Raw genomic sequence first — 25,884 nt, 5'->3', positions numbered from 1 at the left:
AAGAAAAAAAAAAAAACAATTGTTATTCTATAAATTGAAAAATATCTTATTTATAGATCATTGAATTTAAGTCTTATCTTTCGTGAGCTACTGCTTTTAGGGCTTCTAGATAAAATAATAAGACATGATTGTGGCTTTTGGGGAGCTCTTGGTATAAATCTGGGAAATAGCACATTAAGAGAATGATAAAGTGGACCGACAATAAAACTGAGAGTCAAGGCCTAAGGTTTAGTCATGATCTGGTAACTACTAACCAGTCTTGATGGTGCCTTCTGGTCGCCACCTCTTCATAGGAAGACTCAGCGTGCTGGAGTATGTCTGATTTGACCTACTTGGGCACCTTATCTCCATTCTGCTCATGGCAGACAGCCATAATCAATCACTATACTCTACCCTGTGCAGCTTCTCAATACGCTACCAGTACTAAAAACTCAGACTTGGCCCTTGAGATGAAATCTGTTTCTGATACCAGTGATCTCTCTGTGCTCTGTTCTGTTCTACTGATTCTAAGCTCTTTTTAAGAGGCTCATAACCCCAGTTTTAAGAGGCTCATACCCCCAGTTACTGGGATGAGGAAACTTGAAAAGCCCCAGGACATTCCTAAAATGTTCTTTGGGAATGTGGGGACTTCCTTGGCCTTTTTGAACAATTTGTAAATAGTACGCTTCACAAGAGCTGTCAGTCGTGTTCTTTGACAATCTGCTCTTGCTCCTAGGTAACTTGTGTTGGGCACATCATTGGTGCTGTGGTTTCTGACACTCCAGAGCATGCACAGAGGGCAGCTCAAGGGGTGAAAATTACCTATGAAGACCTTCCGGCTATTATCACCATTGAGGTAACTGCCTGTGTGTAGGAGTGAGCTCTCTGTCCCTGCAGGTGTGGTTAGAAGGATCCTTCACAGGAGATTTGAGCAGCAGGTGGGAATTTGGCTACCAGAGGTCCCCTTCTTACCATGGTGCTACTTAAATGATTTCAGATTTTTCAACTTTACGATGGTGTGAAAGCATACACAGCTACCATTGTTTTTCACTTTCACTACAATATTCAATGAATTACCAGAGATATTCAACACTTCATTTTAAAGCAGGGTTTGTGTTAGATGGTTTTGCCTGACTATAGGCTCACGTAAGTGTTCTGAGGGTGCTTAGGTAGGTGAGGCTAAGCTGTGATGTTTGCTAGGTGAGGTATATTAAGTGTTTTTTAATTGTGATACTTTCAACTTATAATAGATTGATGGAGACATCACTCCATTGCAGATCAAGGAACATCTATAAGTGTATTTTAAAATCCCTTCCTACCCTCTGTTTTTTTTTTTTTTTTTTTTTTTGTCCTTTCCTTTCATGTATCATCTTGGGCCCAGTCCACTAACAACCAAACTGAGTTCCTCTTTCCCCAAATTTCAACTCCAGTTGTTTTTTTTCTGGGTTTCTTTTCTTTTCCTTAGGATCCATGTATAGGTGAGGAAATAGGAGCATGTCTCCCTGGGCCTCAGTGGAGCTTGTTTTAAGTTGTTCATGAAACTTGTGGAGATTCACGTGTGAGAAGAGAGGCCACAGTTCAGAGACCTCCTTTCCCCAGGCAGATGCTGTCTTCCTCCCCTGAGTCAGGCCACTGAAGCTTCTTTCTGATCCTCAGGATGCTATAAAGAACAACTCCTTTTATGGATCTGAGCTGAAGATCGAGAAAGGAGACCTCAAGAAGGGGTTTTCCGAAGCAGATAATGTTGTTTCAGGTACAGCTGTACATTATGCAGTAGGCATGGGGTGACCCTGGTTTGCCCATTAAATTCAAGAGATCCACATTGAGCCCTGGAGCAGGAAAAGGCGATTCCCCCAAATTTCCTAATGGAAGATCACCTCCGACATCTCTAACAGAGCAGTAGACAGCGTTGGGACAGAGCCTCACCCATAGTAACCTCCACTCCCCTGTCCTGGGCTGGCTGTAGCTAAGCATCCTAGTATCCTAGAGAGAGTAGGTGTGGTGTTTTCTGATTCGGAAGACTGTCCAGAGAAGTCATATCCCAGATGTGGCCAGCTTGGAGCTGCCAGTCCTCTAACCTCTCCATCTGCCTGAAGGTGCTCCTCTGCTAGCTCACCCTCCTCCCTGTTGTCCCTGTCCTTCTGCCTCTGATTCTGTGAAGTTAGCTCCTCAGCTCTTAGCCTATGACAGGCAGCTGATCAGCCCCTTTTGGAATTGCTTTCCACATTGGCTCCTGGGCATTGCTAAGTCACCAGCAAGCCAACTAACTCTCCAGCAGGCCTGACAGCTTCGGTTCTGCAAGATGCTCTTGTTTTCAGCTTTTCAATTACATCTATTAATTCTCTCTTCAACTTTTCCAAATTTTTAGGAATCTGTGATTTTCAATGACTGCACTGAGAAAAGAGCTCTATGCCTGATGTATTTCAGTGTCCTTCTAGTTTCTTTGTGGGAGGGAGAGACAAAACTTCCAGATGGTTAAGACTTTGAGACTCTTTCCCACCAAACTTGGGGAAACCAGAGGTTACCTGTGGGCCTGGGGTTCCTGCTTGGGCCACTTGGCAGAGTGCATGGCTTCCTTAAGCAAGCATGCATGCCCCTCTGCCGCAAGGGGCTCACAGTGGGGCTGTCATTGCTTCCCCAGGAGAGTTGTACATCGGTGGCCAGGAGCATTTTTACCTGGAGACTCACTGCACCATTGCTGTCCCAAAAGGCGAGGCGGGGGAGATGGAGCTCTTTGTGTCTACCCAGAACACCATGAAGACACAGGTAGATGGATGACCTGTGGGTCAGCTCAGGGCACTGGAAAGATGACAGCAGAGGCTGTAGCAGACCAGGAGGGCAGTATGGGAAATGGGAAGAGGGAGATCTGGCTGGTCCTCAAGAGGGCTGGTATCTCTGAGTTTGTCATGTAAGCTTTCTCTGCCTCAGTTTCCTCTTTGGTAAAATGGAGCCTGGTAGGATTGTTATATCAATTAGATGAGTTTCAACAATTGCACCAGAGCCTGGTAATTTTTAGTTCTGATGATTCCGGTGCTAAATAGCTCTGGTCAAATCATGTCTTGCCTTCATTTCCTCATCTTTAAAATGAAGGAGCTGGGCCCAGTGATATTCACAGGGATCACTAACTTAGTTGCTATAGCGCAGATATTATCTATCACCTGTAATGCACAGTAATTGCCAGCATTTTGGGTAGCTAGTCTTACCCAGACTTACCAGCCTCTGGCTGGTAAGAGTTTTGGCTCTGACAACATGCTGTGATCTTGTCTCTCTGGCTGATAACAAGTGTCTGGATTGCTGAGTTCAGTCTGCAATGACCTTGAGTGTAGGACCCTGCACCACTAACTAGGAGGGAAGAGGTTTCACTCTAGGAATTTCAGAGTTCACAGCAGCAGTCAGGTCCACGCTTGTGGGGTGGGCTCAGGGTCAGGCCCAAATAAGTCCAGATGAGGCATCAGTGAAAGAATTTTTTTCCTCCATAGAGTTTTGTTGCGAAAATGTTGGGGGTTCCAGAAAATCGGATTGTAGTCCGAGTGAAGAGAATGGGAGGAGGCTTTGGAGGGAAGGAGACCCGGAGCACTGTGGTGTCTACAGCAGTGGCCTTGGCTGCATACAAGTAAGTTTCAAAGTCTGCTTCCTCCAGCAGCTCTGGGAAGAGGATAAGGTCACCTCTGCTGGGAAGGCTTTCTGGATTTCCCCTCATTGGAAGTCATTTTCCCCTGCTTTGAATTCTCGCAGCTCTTTTTCTTCTTAGAACCCTTGGGCATAAGGATGAGGGTAATATAGCCTATTTCTTTGTGTTCTGACCCATGGGTCCCAATTTTATCTCCTCTAACTAGCTGTGAGCTCCCTGAGGGCAAGGTGTGCCTCTTGTCCTGATATTATCCCCTGTCCTGTCCTGCATGGTACTTGCACAGCTGAGCAGCCCAGTACGGGTCTTCTCAGTGTGCCTGGTGGGAAAGGAAGGTCGCCTTGCTGTTTGCATCTCTGAGACTCACAGGGCTGGGTACCATTGAAGGCTCACAGCTTTCTAATCCTCTTGGTTCCTTCCAGGACAGGCCGTCCTGTACGCTGCATGCTGGACCGTGATGAGGACATGCTGATAACTGGTGGCAGACATCCCTTCCTGGCCAGATACAAGGTTCTGGATGGGGGTGTGTCAGGGCGGGGAGTGCCATCTTGTAAGGACCCTGGAGGGAAAGGTCCAGGAACCCTGGACTTGCTCTTACTTTTTGCATGACTATCTGTTCAAGAAGAAATAGCACCCAGAGAAACTGAAACCAGCCATCAGCAAAATGGAAGGGTGTGTTAGAGGAGGCCACAGGACACTCCCCAAGAGATGTCACAGAGTGGCATTCATGACTTCTGTGAGTCTGTCAGTGGCGTGGGGTAATCCATCACACAGAGCACCTAATGGCAACATGCTCACCACCTGATGTAGAAATCAGAATGACCTCTTAGCAACCTGCCATGAGAAATAAAACCTCCCAGAGTCCTAGACAGGCACAGGTTGTTACAGTGGGCACCTGGTCTGCCAGAGCATGATTGGGAATGATCTCAACTTCTCTCTGGGAAGGTCCCTTTTCTGGTTTTCTGTGGATGACTGGTTCTGTCCCCACCAATGCCTCCTTTCCCTGTGCACAGAGATAACTTGATAGGGCTCAGCTCAGCTCTGTAACCCGGAAGTCCTCTCCCTCCACAAACTGGCCTTGAATAACTTCCCTTTGACCTGCTCTGACTGGGTTTCATGATTTGTCTTCTAGAAAGGGATTGCATTTCTTCTTCCTAAGTTCTTGTGAACCTGAAGAAAGCAATGTGATCTTTTGGGGGGGGGGGTCTCAGTTTCCATACTTGTCAAATGGTCTGTAAAGATTTTCTCTTTTATGGTTAAATAAGGTCAAGTATGTGCAAGCACATTCAGGATCTTGCAGAGTAGAGTTTTTAATATCTGCTCGCCAAAAGCTGAGAGGATACTGTCCTGCCCTCTCATGACCAGCTTTCTTTTCTCTACCTCCTTACTCCTTTTCTCAGGAGCTGGGGGCAGGTAGGAGTGGAGTGTGGGCCAAAATGGCTGGAGAGGTCAAGTTCTTCTCCATCTGCTGCAATCTGGTGGTTGCTCAAGGTCACCTTCTATTATTTGTCCTTTTTCCTCCAGGTCACACAAGTGGGAGGGGGATAATCAGAAACAGAGTTAGGAAGGGCCCTGATGAGATTCACTCTCCTTTTTTTCAGGTTGGCTTCATGAAGACTGGAAAGGTCGTGGCTCTGGTGGTGGATCACTTCAGCAATGCCGGGAACACCGAGGATCTCTCTCGGAGTGTAAGTAGGATCTGCTCCTGCATCCAGCGGGTGACTGGGAGGTCAAGAGATGCCCCACAGCCTAACGACACACAGGACCAGGCCTCCTAGCTTCTTGTCTGTTATTATTGCAACAGCCTCCTAACTGGTCCCTACCTCCAGGTTCTCATCCTTGATGAATCTCTGGCTAGTACCCCATCTGTCCTTCTAGCATCCATCAAAGCCAGCAAAGCTTGTTACAGAACTTTATGGGGTGTGGCCATTGTGTGTGTGTGTGTGTGCGCGCGCGCGTTTGCGTTTGCGTATATTAATTTGCATATATCTGTGCATAATTAAAATAAGAACTTTAAACAAATTAAATTAGTTTAATTAAACAAAGAATGGATTGTGTATCAGGTAGCCCTTAGAACCAGAAGTGTTCAGAGAGCTCTGCTTCAGTGTGGGCAGGTGGCATCTATGGACAGAAAATAGGAGTGAGATCCCAAAACAGCTTGATTGTTTACAGCTGGGTGTTTGCCTCATCTGAACATGATTTGATCTGTTGGCTGCCTGTGAGTAACTGAAACTTGGCTACTGTGTTTGACTAAGATGCAGTTATTTGTTACAAAAGTAAATCGCTATGTTAGATTTCCAGTTAGTTTCTGAACTAAGTTAGGTGGCAGTTCTTTATATAAGGACTCATCTTCCAGCAAAGTTTAGTGTAATTTAACAATGCATATAGTAGAAATTTATTTTTTTTCACAGTTTTGAAGGCCAGAAGTCCAAAATCAAGGTGTTGGCAGGACCGCACTCCTTCTGGGAGTGCCAGCGGGGATTCCTTTCCTGGGTCCCTTGCTTGAGGTGTCATCACTTCTACCGCTGTCTGTCCCCACAGCACCTCCTCTGTGTGCCTGTTCTCATTCTCCTCTGCCCTCTCTCTAGCAATGCATGAGATTATGTTCAAGGTCCCCCCACTTCTCTCAGAATCCTTAACTTGATCCCATCTTTCACCACATTAGGTAGTAGTCACGGTTCCCACGATTAGGAAATGAATATGTCTTTGGAGAGGAATTTCTTTTTCCCACCGTAGGTAGAGGTTCCCATAAATGTCCATTAGATCCTGTTGGTTGATGATGGTATTGAGTTATTTTATATCTTTTCTGATTTTCTAGTTTTCCTATCAAATTTGAGAGTGCCATTGAAATATCCAATTGTTAATTGTGGATTTTTTTCATTTCTTCTTTCAGTTCTGGTTTTTACTTGACATATTTTTTAGCTCTGTTGTGTATTAATATTGGGTTCATTGGTAGATGATGAAATGATGATGATGAGTCCTAAAATGTTAGACATTATTTAATCTTCTATTTTATTTGGCTTTTTCTGATACTGCATTAGCATGGGGTCAGAGTGGGTAGGCGCCATCTAATTACTGTTAGGTAGGGGTACAAGTCTTCATTTTCCACTGGCTTTTTTTGACACCTAGGGGTGGGGCAGCTCCTTCTTCCTGCTGGGCAGGAGTGGACAATCTCAATCTCTCGTGTTCTCCCTGGCATCCTGGTGTTCTCCTTATCGCTGTGCTATGATTAAAGGCTTGACTCCTCATTAGGTCTCCTCTGACTCCACCCAGCAGGGAATGAAGGAAGAGTGGCTGCAGGTGTGGAAGTCCAAGCTTCTTGTGTGTTCTCTAGTGACTCCAGGGGTGTGGGTGGGGCCTTATCACCGACCATCAAAGACAAGAGTCTCAGCTTCCTACCTGACCTCTGACCCTTCCCTGGCAAGACTGCAGGGGTACCTGGTGCAGCCTCATGGATGCACAGAGGTTTTACAGGTGTGAGTAGGAGTGGGACCACAGATTATTTTTCTGTTATTTGGCTGGAGCAGAGTAGCTATTGTCTAAAAGTTTTCAGTTTTGCTGGGTTCCTCCTTTCCTGGTGTTTTGGCTGGAGGGAACAGGGTTTAGGGAATACGGTGTGCCTCTTTGGACTCTGTAATCATTGGTATTTGTGGATTGTCTGCTCTTGCTCCAAGTTTAAGATTCATGAGGCAAAAGGAATCCACCTGGGACTCATCATCCTGTCATGCCTCATGTCCTGAGGTCCCTTGTGTGTTGACCATTTTTCCTTCCTTCAGAGTTTCTTGTGTTGCTGGTGTGTGTGTGTGTGTGTGTGTATTTATATATATAATATTATAATATTTATAATATATATGAAATACATACATATATACATATATATATGTATATATATGTATATTTATGAGTTTTAGTGTCGCTTGATGGGAGTAGAAGTCCCCATACTGCACATTCATGCTAGGTTTCTCCCAGAATAGAAAACATTGAGTAATGTCAAATGCAATTATGAGGTGCTTTCATATTTCATCTCAGTTGAGGCTCCTTTGATCACAGAATATACCGTAGGGAAACATGAGAAGTGGGAGTTTGCACTCCTCATTATCGTGATCACAGCTTTGGCAGATGAACTTGGAATGTTGAGCTGTTTAGAAGATAACTAGAGTCCTTGGATGAAATACAATAATTTGTGAGAATTAACAAATTTACCTCTATGGTACTATTTTTCAAAGCTTATTAATTCTTAGTTTTATAACCATGAGTTACATATATATAAATTCTTTAAAAATGTAATGCTTTTCAGGAAAAGCAGAATTTTCTCATTACACCCTTGGGATCCCACCCCTCTCTGCTAGGGGCCATCTAATTGGCTCCATTAGGGGAATTCATACTTCAGATCTAGTGCTAAAATTGTTCAAAAAAGGAAATATTTATAGTGTTTTCATCATGTACAACACATGCTTTTTGGTGTTGTAGTGAAAATCGGCACTCACAGTACTTGTCCTCGAAAATCTTACAAGATTTTTAATTCACTCTGGTGAATATTTCTTGAGTATCCAGGGTGGTAACATCAAGAAACTCATGACATGGTTTCTGCCCTTAAGAAGTTCACCAATGGCAGGGGAAATAGATTTTAAAAAGCAATAGAAATTACAAGTCGACAATGTTCTAAGGGAAAGCAGAAATGCACTTAATTGGAACATAGAAAAAAATCCTCTAGGATGACTAAGGACTGAAATGATTGAAGACACATAAAACAACTGTGGGAAAGAGAGACTCCACCTGGGGAGGTAAACTAGAGCCAAAATGAAACCAACAAAAACAATAAAAGCTATCATTTATCTTGTCAGAGAAGTTAGGCATTACACCTGAAAGAGAGAACAGGATGCTATAAAACTGGAACAGTCCAAGAATAAAAATGTGCTCTTGTGAATTAAAACTATAAAAGGGGTTGAAAGAAACTTGATGACTCTCCCCCAAACAGAAAACAATATGGGAAAAATACAGGAAAATTCAAGGACCAGTTCGGGAGGTCCAAATGATAGAAATAAAGAATAAAAGAAGACAGAAGAGGAAGTTACAATAAATAATTCAAGAAATGCCTTCCAAAACCAACAGACATACATTTTGAGATTCAAAAAGACCATCCAACAACCAGTGCAATAAAGGGAAATAGGCTTATCCCAAGTCAGATTATTGTGAAAATTAGAAACCTGGAGATAGAGGGATGCTATAATTTTCAGGAAGGTCAAACCAGAACACTTTCCAAGAATTAGAAAGTCTTGATTGGACTTTTCAATATGAGGGAGCTAGAAAACACTACCAGGCTTCAAAATGCAGAAAGAAACTGGAAAACCCATGTCCAACCTAGAATTGTAAACCAGCTAAGGATAGGTGTATAGTGAAGGCATTTCAGACATGAAAGGTGTTGAAAAGGTCCTTCTTTGTGTACCCTTTCTGGAGAAGATATTGAAGAATACACTCCAACAAAACAAAGGTGTAAAACCAAAAAATATGGGGTGGGGAAGGCATGGGATGTACAAACAGAAGATTCAAAATCGGGGAGAAAGGAATCCCTGAGAGACCGAGGGAAACTCTGAAGGCCACAGCTGAGCAGAAGCTTGTTGGCAGCCAATTTCAATTGGAGGTCAGACAGTTTCAGGAATGATTTATTTAAAAAGAGGCAACTGATAGAAATTTTAATGTGAACATATTGAGAACATATTTTTAGAACTGGAGAAAACTTTCAGTTGGCCAACTAGTAAGTGAATGGAAAATGAAGCACATGGAAAAATATGTCAATTATTAACTTCAGGGTGAAAAGTGATATCAAGAAAGGCGGAGGTAATCCTAGTTTAAGTACATGGTTCAGCTTTAATATTTGCAGAGTTATGTCCAACTGACTATTGATCAGAACAAAATACAACTCTATTGGGGGACAGGAAACTGTTATATATGTAGGGAAAAGGCATCAGGCAGGAACTAAACCCTCCCTCTCTATAGGGGGAAGGTAATATGAAAGTCTAAAAGTGGACAGGCCGAGAAGTAGCAATAGAAAAGGTATTTAGCGATGTAGGAGTTAATCCAAATAGGTACCAAAGAACAGGCGAGGAGAATCAGAAGTGGTCCCTGCTAGGGAGAGGAAGGAAGGAAAATGGAGGAGGCTGCTCTTTGTCACAACGTGACCCATACAGGCATTTGACTCTTAAGCTGTTTGCAGTACAACTTGAGTGGAAATAAAATCCAATTTGCAATGAATGTAGTGAAAATCAGCTTTTAAAAAATAAATAGGAAGGTGATGGATGGGTTCCATCTAGAGGTCTGAGAAGGGCCCAGGGTCTGCACAGGTGGATAAGGTGCGGTAAGGAGGCTGTTCAATGGCCTGGTTCTGGAGAAGAGCAGGTGATGGCGGGGCTGGAAAGGCAGGCATGGCTGCAGCCCTCACGGTTGCTGTTTGAGGAGCCAATGAATATCTTGCTCTGTTCTCTCCTACTTTGGTTTCCTTGGCTTCAGATAATGGAACGAGCTCTATTCCACATGGACAACTGCTATAAGATCCCCAACATCCGGGGCACTGGGCGGGTGTGCAAGACCAACCTGCCCTCCAACACGGCCTTCCGGGGCTTTGGGGGTCCCCAGGGGATGTTCATTGCCGAGCAATGGATGAGTGAAGTCGCAGTGACCTGTGGGCTGCCAGCAGAGGAAGTAAGCTGGGAACTTGGTGGCATAAGTCAGAATGGCTGAGTCCGCCTCGGGGGAAGAGTGATTTTGTGTCTTGGGCATCTCCCCTGAGGGCAGAGGATGGGTAGGTGCTGCTGAGGGGCCTGGAAGCTTAACTTTAGGCTGCCCCACTCCCACCCCAGCATCTAGCCACCAACAAGGTCTCGGTGTCTCTCTCCTTGGGAAGGTGCGGAGGAAAAACCTGTACAAAGAAGGGGACCTGACACACTTCAACCAGAAGCTTGAGGGGTTCACCCTGCCCAGGTGTTGGGATGAATGTCTAGCAAGCTCTCAGTATCACGCTCGGAAGCGTGAAGTCGACAAGTTCAACAAGTAAGCTACCAGGAATAAGGAGTCCCGTCTCCCTTGGGTTTCCTGCCAAACCCTAATTATGAAGCTCATCATTTAATGGACAACCTGTGAGGCTGTGGAAGTTGCCCACTCATTGGTAGCTACCCCTTTAAGATCGTGTAAAGATCCTCAGCCTCCAGGTGGACGGCTCAAGCCTGCAGTCGGCGTCATGGTCCATCTACTGTGGCCTATCATTTGAGCAAGGATGTGTACACATTATTGACAGCCCTGGCCCAGGACTAAGGACACTGCAGCTACGTGCCCGTCTCTGATGCTAATTTATACACTTGATCCTGGAAATCATTCTGTCTCTCTGGAGTGGGCCTCAGTCTCATGATCGGTAAAGTGGGGATAATTGCACAGAGAAGGCATTGTTATCTTTCTCCCTGGGACAAAGACAGTCCAAGATCACTAGGGCACACTGACCCAATGCAGGTTCCACCTAGGGAGACAGAATAACAGTGAGCTCTGCTGCAGCTACACTTCCTTCATTTTGACTGCACTATCGGGGCCCAACTCAGTTATGGTGATAACTACACAGTTATCACCATGGGATAACACGTGCCAGGGCAGCCTGGGATCCTGGGATTCAGGAATGTCCTATTCTGATTTGATACAAAGATATTGACTGAAAATACGTCCAAACTATTAAAAATACATAGTAGAAACTCTTTAAGAATGTTCCTTTATCTCCAGGGAGAATTGTTGGAAAAAGAGAGGACTGTGCATAATCCCAACCAAGTTTGGAATAAGCTTCACTGTGCCTTTTCTGAACCAGGTACTTGCTTTATATATATATATATATATATATTTTTTTTTTTTTTCCATCTCCACTGGACTGAGGCCCCATTTCCTTCGCCTGTTGCAGGGGTAATCCCATGGTCACTGGTAACCAGAGCTGACCAGGGAAGCTCTTTGCTGTTGGAGTGAAAGTTGAATTTGCATATCACCATCTGTACAGTATGTCACAGGACAGTGAGAGGTGGAGATCTGGGGTCAGTCTCTGGCCCTCACCTTTCCCAACTGCAGGGCTTGGACAGCCACTGCGCTTTCATGTACAGAGTGAGGACAAAGATCAAAGACAGATGGCCTGCTTCCCTCTGAGGATGAGATAGATGCAAAAGCACTTTGTGAACTACCGAAGGCCACCTAATTAGATGAGGAGATTCACACTGTGCAAATGTTGTCTGGGTCTATATCCACAGTTGCTTGCTTTCTTTTTTCTGGGCTCCATTTCTTAGGCCCTAAGCCTTAAAATGAGTGGGATTTACTGAATTTTGTGTCTGGCATCCTTCTTTTTCCTCAGGCAGGAGCCCTGATTCACGTGTACACAGATGGCTCTGTGCTGCTGACCCATGGGGGCACTGAGATGGGCCAAGGCCTGCACACCAAGATGGTCCAGGTGAGCACCCGGGGCTGTGGACATCCTCTCTGACATCTGGTGGCTATTGTGAGGGAGGATGCTGTGTGAGAAACTGAGCTGTGAGATGTGCCAGGGCCTGGGATCTCATGTACGTGTGGCCTTGGGCAAGCCTTCTCCCCTCCTGTCCTCAGTTTCTTCATCTGAAAGGGGACAGGCCAGTGCTCTCTGAGAACGCCTTCATTACCACCGTGCTAGGGCCCTGGGGCTCTGTGTGTGAGGTGGGGATGTTTAATATATAATGGCAGCTAGTTTCCCACACTCCTTAAGAGCTCTCACAGGGCAGCCAGGATAATGGGGTGGCATGATGGTTAGCACATCTGCTGGACCCCTGAAGACTGGCCAAACTGTTTTTGTTTTTGTTTTAAAGGCTGGTGTTAGCTTGAAAAGGTCCCTTTAGTCATTGATGGGTTTATGAATGTTTTATCCTCCAAACCATTTTATAAGGTGCTCCTTCAATATCAGCCAGGTGCAAGAACATCCCAGAATCAATAGGATTAGAGTTGACAAAATTCTTTTCTTTCCTCTAACAGGGAACCTGAGCTATTTTAGGGAGAAGGCAGCCATGATAGCCTCTTCCCTACAGGGTGATGTCCTCTCTTTTTGCAGGTTGCCAGCAGAGCTCTGAAAATCCCCACCTCCAAGATTTACATCAGTGAGACGAGCACTAACACTGTGCCCAACACCTCTCCCACGGCTGCCTCTGTCAGCACTGACATCAACGGTCAGGCTGTTTACGTAAGGAGCCTGCAGGAGCTAGCACGTCAGAGGGCCAGCTCAGGGCTTGGGGCCTGGAGAGCCTCCTCTGGGAGTCGGGATGAATCTTTGACAGTTCTCTGGCTATGGTCATACCTTTGGCTCTGTTTCCCAGGAGGATGTTGCCTCCAAACACCAAGCAAAAAGAGAGGTCCAAGAATCCAAATCCAACTTCCATCAAAGCCAAGAGCGATGGGTGCAGAAGGGGAGGGAAGGTGGAGGGAAAGCCGAGTTTTCAGGGAAGGCACATCCTTTGGTGTTGAAACTGGCCACATGGTAACTGGCTGAAATGGAAATTTGATTATGGGAGGGGTTAGGTCAGACCCACTTGCTTCTCTCCCATGTAGGAGAGTTTGATGGAAGAAGGCACCTTCTTGGGAGGCTTGCAAACATTCCCTGTTGGCCCAGGAACTAGGTCAGGAAAGGTTCCCTAGTGAGGACCTATGGCAGCCCCTTAGGCAGAGCCCTGTGACTTTTATCCTGGGCCTCATTCATTCTGGAGGGTAGCAAGGCTGTTTGAGCGGAACCCTGGGCACAGCATGGTTTGGAGGTGGCCTTATCCTGGGCTGGAGAGGGCAGAGGATTGACCTGTCTTGTGTATGGTGGGGGTTTCTTCAGGCAGCCTGTCAGACCATCCTAGAAAGGCTGGAACCCTTCAAGAAAAAGAATCCCAAAGGCTCCTGGAAAGACTGGGTAAGTCTGAGCCGATCAAAGACACTCTTGCAAATGGAGAGAAGCTAACAGCAGCAGGGCCTCTCCCCTACCCTGAACACATGTAGAAACATTATAATCTAGTCGCACAGGCAGAGGAAGTTGAGGTGGTCTGCAGGGTTTCACAGGGCAAGTAAAACTCAACCTCTCTTGGCCCCTTTCTCCATAGATTTCAGAGTTGGAGAAGTATCTTGAAAATGTTTGATCCAGGATCCTGACAGCCTGTGGGGATTGGGGTTTGGCTGCCCCGAGCCTGAGAGGGTAGGATGACTGTCAGACACACCTCCCTAGGAAGTCCTTGCTCTCTTGAGCCCGGTCCCACATCATGTTTTGGATGGAGCAGCCTCCATCTCTCTGAGGGCTGCCCCTGGCAGCCTCTCCCCTCATCCACTCTTGGGTCTGGGTCCACTGAGTTGCCCTTTGTGAGAAAACATCCCCCAGAAGCTTCCATCACTCCTGTGGCCTTAGGAATAACACAACACACACCTGCAGGAAGAGTGAGCCCAATGCACTGAATTCTAAACCAGATGCCTGCACACAAGGAGCCCTCAGAGGGAAGCTGCCGAGGAGTCTCTTGGGGGGGAGGGGAGAGACTGCAGCTCCTGCAATGGGCAGGAATATCAATGGAGGCTCCAGCTCTTGTCCCAGTACTGGAACAGGAGAACTGGGCATAAGAGTAACACACTGAATGTGATTGCACGTCGACCAATCTCCCTCAACACAGCCAAACCTCCTCATCTTTCCAGGTCTCACATAACCTCGACTTCCTTCCCACACTTACGGATATCATATGCATAAATAGTGCTTGGATGTAGCTTTAGTGCTTGGATGTAGCTTGTTCCAGTAGTTTGCATTTTAGCATGGACTTGGCAGGCAATTTAAATGTTTCCTGTCATGTGACCAGTTGATCTGAGCTTTGTGCTCTACTACCAGCCATGTCGTTTCATGTCCCTTGAAGCAGACAACCATGCTTCCTAAGCCACATCACCAGCATGTATGTGCACATACACAAAAAAATATATCATAGGCTTATTGCAGATCATAGCCCAAAATGTTTTCTGTAAGCCTTAGTTTTTTCATCTGTAAAATGAGGATAATAGTACAGATATTATAGGGTTATGGTGAGTATTCAGATAAGATATGTAAATTGCTAATTAGCATCTGGTACCTAGTAAAGAGCTTGGTAATTGACAATGATGGTGATCCAAATTATATCAAGAGCAGTTTAAATCTTCATATGCCAATGCGTGGGAGTATCCCAAAAGCTATTTATTAGACAAGTAAAGTATAGACGAATAATTTTATTGCTAGGAAACTGTAAGTAAAAGTATAAGGTTAACATGTGGAGTATGAGGAACACTCTAGACAGTTGCTTTTACAATGGCCTGAGTAGAAAATAATCACCAAAGAGAGGTGATTAAAGCAGTGAGTTTGTGCTAGTCTTGGAAGAAATAGAAGTAGTGGAAGAACTTAAATGTGGGGACGTGGAGGGGTTGGGAAGGGGTCACACTCGAGTTTGGCTGGTGTGCTGCTGAAGGCCAGAGGGAAGGCTGTGTTCCTTAACGTCAGGCATCTGCTCCACAGGCAATAGGGAGTCACCCAGAGCTCTAGAGGAGGGAGCTGCCTCGGCAGTGCCGTGTGTTAAGGTGCTACTCCAGCTGGGCTGGGGAGGTGACCTGAGGCAGAGAGGCCAGTTAAGAGGCTACTATTGCACTCCAGCCTCCAGACGATGAGGGCCTGGTGGAGGTGGTAGGAGTGAGGAGCCCCTAGCAGATCAGCTTCCAGATGAAGAGGGTGAGCTCATGAAAGCATGAAGGCAAGTCAGGCTCTTGGGAAACCACACTTGCCACTTCCTGATGGCCATTTCCTCCCCTCAGGTCAAAGCTGCCTACGAGGATGCAGTGAGCTTGTCTGCTACTGGGTTTTATAAGTAAGTGTGATCCTGCCCTGCCCGTCTCGCCATGGGTGGTCATCCTGAGGTCCCAGGTCCCCTCCAGCTTCAAATGCTGTCGGTCCATGCTCAGGAGAGGGCAGTTCTACTGAAACGCTTATCTCTCCAATGGATTTCCACTAATTTGAATCTAAGGATGCTCTAGATTTGTGGGATTACCAAACCATGAGTCAGGAGGGCAAAAGCGGGAGCTGCTGCATTGGGAGATCAAGTTCTAGTTTGGGTCTTTGAGTGTACTTCTTCCTTTGGAGAAGTACATGGTTCCTTTGGAGCCTGTTTCCTCCCTTTCCAGACGGGACCAACCAACTATTGACCTTGCCCCGGCATTTGGCAAGTTCTGGGGTGTCTGCTGCTTGAGTTGGGTAACCCTTGTGTGCTTCTTTGTACTGGGCATCAGACTTCTTCAGAACAGGTTTCCCTCAGAATGGAAGAGGACATGCAGGGTACAGGGGAACTTTATTAATGCAGTGAGATTTTAAAAGAGAGCACATACCTTCTGCAGTTTTAAAATTCAGTAGCAGTGTGAATAGCTAGAGACCTGCCCATCTGACTAGGAGCTGTAAAAAGAGTTGGTCATATTTACTGTCAGTCATAATGTTTTAGCTATCTCTGGGAAATTTAACGAGAACCTTTTCTTTCACAGGTCAAGAGACTGAAGAATGGTTTGCTTTAAAAATGTTTGCTTTAAAATTTCTTGCATGAACGTATGAACATTATTAATATGCATGAATATATATTCTCTCTGTATATGTACATACACACATATATGTGTGTATATATGAATTGGTTGTCCTATATTCTCCAGGTCATATAATATTGGGCTTATACAAACACAAACTAATGCAGATTTTTAAAAAGTTTCTATTATATATTTGAAGTTCATAAAAGTAGGGTTTTATAAGGGAGAGCTAGATGAATATGGTGAAGTCAGAGGTCAAGTGCTGGTTCTATTGGGAGGAGAAGTCTTTTCCCTTGGTCCTATATTAGTTTATTTTTGTGGTTTCCTGTTCATATCTGTTCACATTACTTCTGTATAATATATAAAATAACGCAGGTCCAGTTTAGTATATACTGTGTGTGTGACACTAAAGATGCACATGCATGTGACTTTTGGGCTTTTGCATGTGTGTGAGTGTGTACAGTGCTAGGGATTGAACCCAGGGCCTTGCTCGTGCCAGGCAGGCATTCCACCACTGAGCTACATCCCCGCCCCACAAAATCAGAATTGTATAAGGTTCCCAGGATCAAAAAAGAAACATTTGTTTCTATAAATAACATTTTTCTCAAATCTCTTGCTGAAATTTTGAAAGTGTCAGGAAGTGGGGAGTGGCACTTAAAGATGCCCCCAGGCTGGCATGAATTCCCTGGGGGAACTTTCACTTGAGAAAGGTAAGCAGCTAAGCTTGTGTGACTAACCCAAGCGCCATCACAGTTCTGAAGACTTGGGATTCTAGTTCATTCCATCCTTCAGAGTGACTTTTGTGTCCTTTGTGAACCCCGGCAAATCCATCACCTCTGTTTCTACCATGCAAAGCCAGCATGCTGATACTAAATGCCACGAGGCTGTGCAGAAAGATTATAACACGGGCCTTAGAAAAATGGAACGGAAAATGCTTGGTAATACCTGAGTCTCATTAAAGTTTTAGAATATTCAAAATAAATGGGATCTTTTTTTTTAACAGCTGAATGGAGAATAAAATAATTAGGGCTTAAAGGTTTTGGAACAGGCTGTGGGATATGGGAAGGGTGGGCTATCCTAATACATTCAGCTTCTTCCCTTTTCTTTCCAAGGACACCCAACCTTGGCTACAAATTTGAGACAAACTCCGGGAATCCCTTCCACTACTTCACCTATGGGGTGGCTTGCTCTGAAGTAGAAATTGACTGCTTAACAGGGGATCATAAGGTAAGGAGTTTGTAAAACCTTAATCCTAAGGGGAAAAAGAGAAGACAAACAACTGATTTGTAATCCTAAGAGCTGATAGAGTCAGGGTTTCTGGTTGGGAAAATTATGCCTAACATCAGGAATAGGCAAATATTGCATACAGGGTCAAAAAGAACATATTTTAGGCTCAACAGGCCACAGAGTCTCTGCCTCATCCACTCACATGGTAGTTGTCATGTGATAGCAGTCAACATGGATATAAGCAAAGAACACAACTATGATCCAGTAAAATGTTATTTATGGACACAAATTTGAATTTTGGATCTTTTTTTCTTGTCAAAAGATATTCATCTTTTTATTTTTTTCACCCATTTAGTAAAATAACTCTTAGCCTTTGGGCCCTACAAAACCAGAGAACAGGCTAGATTCAGCCCTGGAACACAGTTTGTTGACCCCTTTCTTACATCGTCTACCCAGACTCAGGTTCAAGCCCACAGGCCCCTGGGAACCCGCCCTTGCTACTCATGCATGAGTGGGTACACAGTTAGTTCTGATTGCTGAGAGATCATTGCTGCTCCCTACCTAGCTGCTAGGATCTCAAACTTCAGCAGTGACAAGGACAGTCAAGACATGGTGGAAACTTAACTCTTTTGCCTGAGTGTGCTCAGGGATCTTTGCTTGTGAAAACACTGTCCGGGCTGGCCAAGACCCATCTACGGTTAGTTTAAACATTCCTTTCTTCTCAAACTGCTTCTGTTTGCCATCTACTTCAGAACCTCCGCACCGATATTGTCATGGATGTTGGCTCCAGTTTGAATCCTGCCATTGACATTGGACAGGTAAGGCCCATGGGAGACCAGAGTGGTGACAGAATGGGCCATTGATGTACTTCATCCCCACTAGGGTCACCAGCCATACAGCAGATTGTTTAATATTATTTTTAAACAGCCAGAAAATGGCTTGTAGGGAGTCTCCCCCAGAAGGGCACTTAGATTGATGATAGCCCTCCCAACTTTCGAGGCAGGAAATAAATGAATATGGATTAACCTGGAAAGGGCACTCCCACCCCGGGGAACAAGATGATGAATGGCAAAACACTGGGTGTATGTGTGTGTGCATATGCGCATGCGCATGGAGATTGAGTTTGGGATCGATGCCCAGGGAGTAGGGTCTGAGGTTAGAAGAGTCCTTTCTCTCCTCCTCACTCTTTCAGCCAAGACAGCATTTATCCTCCAGGAAGGCAATCTATGTAAGCAATGAGCATGGGGCATGGGAGGGCCCTGGGGGTCAAAGACGTGGGCACAACCAGGAGTTCAGGAATGACCCAAAGAAATTCGCTTTTGTAAAGTAGAGGATTATATATAGCAACAGAAGAGAGAGGGAAGAGCAGAGAGTTGAGATGTAGTGAGCATATGGTAGAAAATAAACATTGCATTTCTCAAAAAGGACAATTACTGAGGATACGGACATCTAGTCATTAGTCAATCTGTTCACTTGTTCGTTGAGCAGTCACCTGGGGAGTCCCCCCCCCCCCCCCCCCCCCCCCCCCCCCCCCCCCGGTGCAGGTACTACATTAGGAACTGCAGAGCCAAGGATGGTTACCAGCTGGCCTCTCCCTGAAGGCTCATTCAGTCATGGTAATGCCACATGTCACCCTTCTGAGCTGGGACAGCAGTCATGGGGCCAGCGTAGTATGTCAGGTGCCTTAGAAGAGATCTTTAAGCCACAGCAGGGGCATCTGCTCCCAGAGAACAGGCTCAGTAAGACTGGAGGTCAATCTCAAAGAAACTACTATCCAAGAAATTCCTCCTATGAGCTTACTTCTCAGTTTGGGGCCACAATTTCTTCAGTGATGATGTGGAAGGAACATCTCCATCTGCATGTGACAGGTTTTAGTGGGAAATTATGCCTGTCCCATGTGATCCTCCTAGAATTGCCTACAAATTTTGACATTGACCTTCAGTGTTCACGCCTTTGTTTTGTCTAAGCCAAAGGCCAACTAGGTTATTGCAGGGTTGGGGTAGGAACCAGGTGATTAGTAGGGGACTATATTAGTTTCCATATAGGACTTTGTGTTCATTGCTGCTAGTGATTCTGTCCTTGGGGAGGGGAGAGGCAGGTAATGGTGGTCTTCATTTATCTTGCAGGTGGAAGGGGCATTTGTTCAGGGCCTTGGCCTCTTTACCCTGGAGGAGCTGCACTACTCCCCCGAGGGCAGCCTGCACACCCGCGGGCCCAGCACCTATAAGATACCTGCATTTGGAAGTATCCCTATTGAATTCAGGGTGTCCCTGCTCCGCGACTGCCCCAACAAGAAGGCCATCTACGCGTCCAAGGTACGTTGCTCTGAGTCCGTGCTGCCTTCCAGGATGCACTGTGGGAGGCCACAGGTGGCGATGAGGGGCTTTAGCTACCCACCTGGTGGGTCTGCAAGGGATTCTTCTTGCAGAAAGAAGAGGGCCTGACACTGGCCTTGGCGAGGACAGCAGATGGCTGGGCAGTGCCACCTGAGAACCAGTTAAACAGGGTTGAGGGCACCACCTTATTGCAGTCTGAAGCCAGCTCCTATGGTAGACAGAGGAGTTCCTTAATCACATCCTGTAGAGCAAATCCCAACCTTTACCTGTATCTCAGGTGTGCATCCCTGGGGCTTGATCCTCAGAGATGGTTTTATAGATGCAGCATCCCTGTGTCCCACGGAAATCAGCATATTCCCTGAGGGTGGGAGAGCAATGTCTGAGCTCACCCTGGTGCCTCCTTCAGTGACCCAGACCCAAACTTACGATTTGGTCAGCATGCCAAAAGAGTGTAAATAACTATCCTTTATTCTTCCTTGTTCCCAGTAAGTACAAAACAGAGTTTGAAAATTAATTTAGCTGATCAGTATAATCCTAGACCTACAAAGGAAGGCAATAATCACTATGAAGGAAGGTGACCATATCCATTGGCTTATCTCACCCTTTACAGTGGGTGGGTCCAGAACACATTGTGACCTTTCCCACTGACTCCCACACTCTGTCATGCATTGGAGTCACCAGGGTTCAGGATTAAATTGCACCTCTATGGAGCCCACCCCAAGAAATTTTGATTTGGTAGGACTGAGGAGTAGGTTCCTGGAACACGCATTTAAAATAAGTATCCCTAGTGATTCTGATGGAGGTGGTCTCTGATCTATGCTTTTGGGGAAAATTTCTCTGTGAGAAAGTGTTTTGATTCCTACTTGTCATGCCCTATAATTCCAGAAGATGCTGCAAGTGTAATTATGGTGCCCGTAAGATACTCCCCCTAGGCTAGTAACTTTGAAGAAAGGGTCAAAACTCATGTCAGGTTTTTGAATCCACAAAATATAATTATTTAATGTAACTTATAATAGTACATTATATTTACAAAGTATCATCAGAGGAAGTCACATAGCAGGAACTTACAGGAGCATACCCATGAAGTCCAGACTTATTGTTCTCAGTCCCTGATGAGTTCTGACTACCTCTTCCTGTTGGATTGGGTGCTGCCCTGCTAGTGCTGGGTGGGGCTTTGCTGGCATCACCAGCCCCCCTGGTGTGGACTTGCTGCCTGGTCTCTTGAGTCTGTGTGCGAGGGCAGCTGCTGATGCCCTACCCTGCACTCTGGCCCTTCAGGCTGTTGGGGAGCCGCCCCTCTTCCTGGCTGCCTCCATCTTCTTCGCCATCAAGGATGCCATTCGGGCAGCTCGAGCTCAGCGTGCAGATTATAGTACAAAGCAACTTTTCCAGCTGGACAGCCCTGCGACCCCGGAGAAGATCCGCAATGCCTGTGTGGACCAGTTCACCACCTTGGTAGGATGCCTCTCAGACACTCACTCCCTCCAGCGGGGGCTGGGGATAGGCTGGCACACTGCAGAAAGGTTCTACAGAAAGGAGAAATGCCAGGGTCTCTCAATTGGGCAACCCTGGGTCAGTGGCTGGATTGCCGTGCATGTTGGGTATGCACTTGAACTTGCAAAGGAAGAAGGAGAAACCCCTTTGAAGCTGCAGCTTACCGCTGGGCCTGTCTAGAGGTGGGAGGAATGTGTGGTAATTGCCATTCCCCACAGATTTCACCATTTTCCATCTAGTTTCAGGCGATGAAGAAAACTCCAAATATGCCAAATCTTTAGTGTTAGTCACTAGTATTTGGGGACCCCTCTAATAAAGACACTGTTATGAGGCACTAGGGAGATGCGGTGGAGGGGGAGAAGAAATTATTAACTAGATCAGCCTCATTTGCCTCATGATTACCATATGCCACACCGATACTGGGAACACGTAGGTGCCCTTGAGGACTTCACAGCCTTTTGGGAAACCAAGTGATGGCTTTATGTGGTGATTACCACCATGGAGGGGTATGCAGTAGAGGAACCCATGGCTGTCAGAACACTTTGGGAAGTCCCTCTGTGACAAAATAAGAGCCTGCTAGGACTACATCTTCCACTGCTGGACTCTCAGAACCAGCCCTGCTCTGAGTTGTGCTATTGGTCGCTGTGTGCACTGAACTCCCAGGTTGCCTTTGCTACCACCATCTGCACTGGGTTAGCAGAACCGGATTCTATCTGATACTCAAGCTGTGTTTCGTCCTTTTGAAATTTGATAGGCCTTTGGGTTTAGCAATGAAGTGGGTACTCATGGACCAGATGTCTTCTGAGCATGGGGAGAGGGTAGGAGAGTCCAGAGGGGAGAGGGGTGGTGGTGCAAATCTGCCATCCCAGACCTCTGCATTGAGGGTGAAAGAGCCATATGGGCCCCTGGTCACGTTCCCCTCAGGTCTGCCTATAGCTTAGCCATGAGATTAAAAACCACACAGACCATGTGTAAGCTCCTAGACAGTGAAGTTCCCACAAACTTCCATGGCCCACAACCTGTGATGGCCCCCAATGCTGAGAGTTTCCTTCATTACCTGGCATTGCAAGGCTTCCAATGAGCTCACACGTACTGCAAGGTTAGATTCTTACAAACAATCCAATGTGGAACTTAATCATTTAAAGAGGCCCTCTGAGGCCTCCAACCTAAAACAAAGATTCTTTTCTATGTAACAACACATCAGTGATTTAAAATCCATGTAATGGATTTGCATGAGCAGCGGATTCTGAGTCAATTGTGCTTTTTTAAGGATTGAGTACCACAGTGAGGAAGGACCACTTCTAAATTGGTCATTACCATATCTCCAGAGCCTAAGGGAATGGCTGCCATTTGGAAAGTGCTCAGTAAAAATAAATGAATGACTAGGAAACCAAAGGGTCCTGCCCTGGGGCATTCCCAATGGCTGAGACTATAGAATGATGTTTGGTCTTAGAAGGGTGGCTGGCAGTGGTGGGAGGTGACATGTGTATGGCAGGGTGGGAGGGGTACCATCAGAAGATCCTGGCAATGAGAGCTCTTCATTCCTTCCTAGTGTGTCACTGGAGCACAGGAGAACTGTAAGCCCTGGTCTCAGAGGGTCTGAAGAGAAAGTCCCCAGCAGAGTGTTCTTGTGCTACAGTGGAGCTTCCATGGATCAGGAAGCACATACTACAAAACCCAGATCTGTACAAGCTGGACGACAAAGCTGTGATTCACCTGGAAGAACTGGAATGCATTGGAAGATTTTGAAAAAATATGATTTGCAAACAATGATGATCAAATTTAGAACTGTGAGGCTGAGAGGCAGTTGGGATCATTTCAAGAATGATGATTTTCTAGAATGTTCTGGGGCAAGTCTGTTTTAATCATGGATTGGGGGAAGGTTTAAGAAGTGTTTGTGCGATGTCCCCACTCACTGGACAGCCTGTGTAACCTCAAGTGCTAATGGTGTCTGCCCCTCCAAGAGGATTCCCACAAACCTTCAGAAACTTAAACCAAAGTTGTTCTAAATCTGAGTGCCTTCCTCAGGAAGCCTTTCCTTCAAACCAACGATTACCATCTTATAACCTCAACCATACTCACATTTTACAACGAAACAGTGAGGTGAGATTAAAACCTCTAACCACCTTTGCATCACTAGAGAAAATAATAAAGAATGAAGCAAATCCAGGGTTAATTGTATCTAATTTTGTTAAGCTGCATAAAGTAAAATTACTCTATAACACAAAAATCCAACTGTCTCACTTACTGAGAACCTGCAATGTGCTAGATTTCTTCCCTTTGTGTAAGATCAGATTTTCATTTGAAGCCAGAGTAAATCTCACCTAGAAACGATGCTATTGAAATCAATACCAGCCAGAGGGAAAGTGAGGAGGCCTGGGTTCTCATCCAGGCTCTGTCCCTGCCTGTGTGACCTTGGACTGTCATTTCCCCCTTTCTGTGTTTCATTTTACTGCAAAATGAAAGGATTGGATGGGAATAATCTCTGAGATCTTCTTCTGCTCTAAGTCTATAAATACATGACCTGAAAACTCTAGTTATATAAGGGACCTTCAGCTATCAAAGACTTGGCTCTCTTACTATGAAGCAATGTCTGGACTGAATGAACTCCACTTAGAATCCCTCAAGCTCTTGCGGTTGGTAAAGAACAGAAGAGAGACAAACGTCTCCTTTGGTTTCTCCAACAGGTGATTTCATCACAACGTAGTACTGGGTGGCCGATGAGACATTGTCATGTGCCTTCACTGTCCAAAATATCCAGCCTGCCAGACAGAGTCTGTGGTTCTGGCCATAGAAGGAGCACGACAGAAACTGTGCAGTTGAGCTGGTGCTTGATGTCACTAATAAATGAAACTGTCAGCTGGTTGGCATGGGAGAAATGCTTATTAGTAATCATAATCACACCAAATGCTAGTATCTTCCACTTCTTAGCCAGATTTCATTTCTAAAAAGCATAACCACTCATGTGCATGCGCGCGCGCGCACACACACACACACACACTTTTTGTTTGTTTTTTACAAAAGTCCGTTTTTCAAAGTATTCCAGATGTGCAGTCTCTTTTACAGCATGGTTAAGGCTGAAGTTTTAAACATCAAGGTGGTATTTACAGTGAGATGTGCAGGTCTGCTTCAGATGATTTTCTAGAATGTTCTGGGGCAGGACCTGAGACATCATTGGTGAGGCTCTCAGGGCTGAGCTGTGACTCAGAATTCCCATCTGTGCTTTGATAACCAAGGCAGAAGTAGAGTGGTCATGGAGCTCCAATGAGCAAGATTTGTGAGCTATAAATCACTGTTATTTAAGAGGCGCTGTCCTCCTCAGACACCTTACCTTGCTCTGCAGTAACTGCTGCAAGCCCAGAGAGGGAGGTGCTTTGGTCTTTGTGGGGCTGCACACCTCCAGCAGTCAGCACCGCCTGCAGTACAGGTCTATAACCTGCAGAGGGCGGTAGAAGATTGAGCATGAGATGCAGTCTCCAGATGGCACAGCAGCACTGTGGTTAATTACTAAGTTAGTTTCAGGATCTCAGAGTAGATCAAATGTCCTCAAGGGCTTCTCCAAGAGCCAGATTTGAAGCTGACTGGCTGGCAAAAATCTCCTCAAAGGAGCTCTTTAAGAACATGGGTCAGCCATGGGGACTGAGCTCCAGATGGAAGGTTAGCAGGGGGAAAAGCAATTCTTATTTTCTGAGCATCTGCAATGTGCCAGGTGCCAAATTTAATACTTCACCTTCATGGTCTCGTTTAATCCTCCCAGTGGCTCTAGGAGTAGGTAACCGAATCCATGTAATCACGCGAAGGAGAAGCCCTACCCTTCGCCATGCCTAGGAGCTAACTCAGGAACACTTACTCCTAGAAACCCACCACAAACAGTGGGCAGCTCCTAGGCGGGGAGACCTGGAATACGTTGAGAGTTGATCTGCCTGTCAAAGTGGACCCAGGCAGGATCATGGAGGCTGACGGAGGCACCAGAACAACTATCTGAAACTGCTGAAATATTGACTGAGCCACTGATGAACCTCATCCTCCTCCAGGACTGAGGTGACTGGGAGGCCAGGATGGGGAGGCCAGGATGGAGGTCATAAGAGGAACCCTGGACAAGGGATAAACACAGAAATAGTGCTAGCTGATTGATTTATGACTGGGAACATCCCTGAGCTCAAGATATTTTTATTTTTAGCTGAGGGGGAGCTTGGAAACCAGCTCACTGTGCTCCCAGTTGGGGATGTGGGGAAGGGCTATTCATAACATGCAGCTTCCTTGAACCGGTCAGTCCTGGGAGCACAATGTGCCCCCTGGGCCTGCCCTTTTGTTTTGTTTCTATCCTAAAGTGGGGGAGGACATGTCCCTAAGATAGGAGATAGATCCCATGACCATCCTGTCACCTGAAATAAAGCAGCCCATTCATTGAAGTGGAAATGCCAGGCACTGCCCAAAGGGATTCTGGCGTCATCTCTGACCTTGAACTGCCCTGATCCCGGCCAGCCCCAGACAGTCCCCCAGACCAACTCAATATCCTAGAGCTGGAGGAACCTTGGGGACATCAAGCTCAATCCATTTGTTTTAGAGATAAGAAACATAGTCCCATAGAGGGTAATTGACTTGTCCAGGGTCCCATGGCCCTTTACTGGCAAAGCC

The 25,884-nt window shown here is 45.9% G+C and overlaps 1 protein-coding gene across 3 annotated transcripts in view; it reads left to right on the top strand.

The window, feature by feature from the left end:
• Xdh (xanthine dehydrogenase) overlaps window positions 1-24,116 on the top strand; it is a 61,184-nt gene extending 37,068 nt beyond the window's left edge. For 2 of the 3 annotated variants that reach the window (XM_046441583.2, XM_058578450.1), the window contains 18 exons: window positions 716-835; window positions 1,636-1,732; window positions 2,621-2,745; window positions 3,459-3,592; window positions 4,030-4,117; window positions 5,209-5,295; window positions 10,115-10,306; window positions 10,509-10,654; window positions 11,369-11,450; window positions 11,979-12,074; window positions 12,702-12,830; window positions 13,467-13,541; window positions 15,437-15,489; window positions 17,302-17,416; window positions 18,169-18,234; window positions 19,543-19,731; window positions 21,031-21,207; window positions 22,799-24,116. In XM_046441583.2, coding sequence (XP_046297539.1) covers window positions 716-835; window positions 1,636-1,732; window positions 2,621-2,745; window positions 3,459-3,592; window positions 4,030-4,117; window positions 5,209-5,295; window positions 10,115-10,306; window positions 10,509-10,654; window positions 11,369-11,450; window positions 11,979-12,074; window positions 12,702-12,830; window positions 13,467-13,541; window positions 15,437-15,489; window positions 17,302-17,416; window positions 18,169-18,234; window positions 19,543-19,731; window positions 21,031-21,207; window positions 22,799-22,849 — 2,022 coding nt within the window. In that variant the 3' untranslated portion in view covers window positions 22,850-24,116. Of the gene's footprint in view, window positions 1-715; window positions 836-1,635; window positions 1,733-2,620; window positions 2,746-3,458; window positions 3,593-4,029; window positions 4,118-5,208; window positions 5,296-10,114; window positions 10,307-10,508; window positions 10,655-11,368; window positions 11,451-11,978; window positions 12,075-12,701; window positions 12,831-13,466; window positions 13,542-15,436; window positions 15,490-16,153; window positions 16,348-17,301; window positions 17,417-18,168; window positions 18,235-19,542; window positions 19,732-21,030; window positions 21,208-22,798 lie in introns of those variants that run through there. The other variant, XM_058578451.1, reaches the window with a different exon arrangement.
• Window positions 24,117-25,884: the final 1,768 nt, after the last annotated feature.

This window comes from Marmota monax, unplaced genomic scaffold (genome assembly GCF_021218885.2).
Source record: "Marmota monax isolate L192 unplaced genomic scaffold, Marmota_monax_Labrador192_F-V1.1 WCK01_AAM20220418_F8-fsc00010, whole genome shotgun sequence".
NCBI classification, from domain to species: domain Eukaryota; kingdom Metazoa; phylum Chordata; class Mammalia; order Rodentia; family Sciuridae; genus Marmota; species Marmota monax.
The sequence above is the reverse complement of the archived record's forward strand: the minus strand, read 5'-3'. Positions and strand labels throughout refer to the sequence as shown.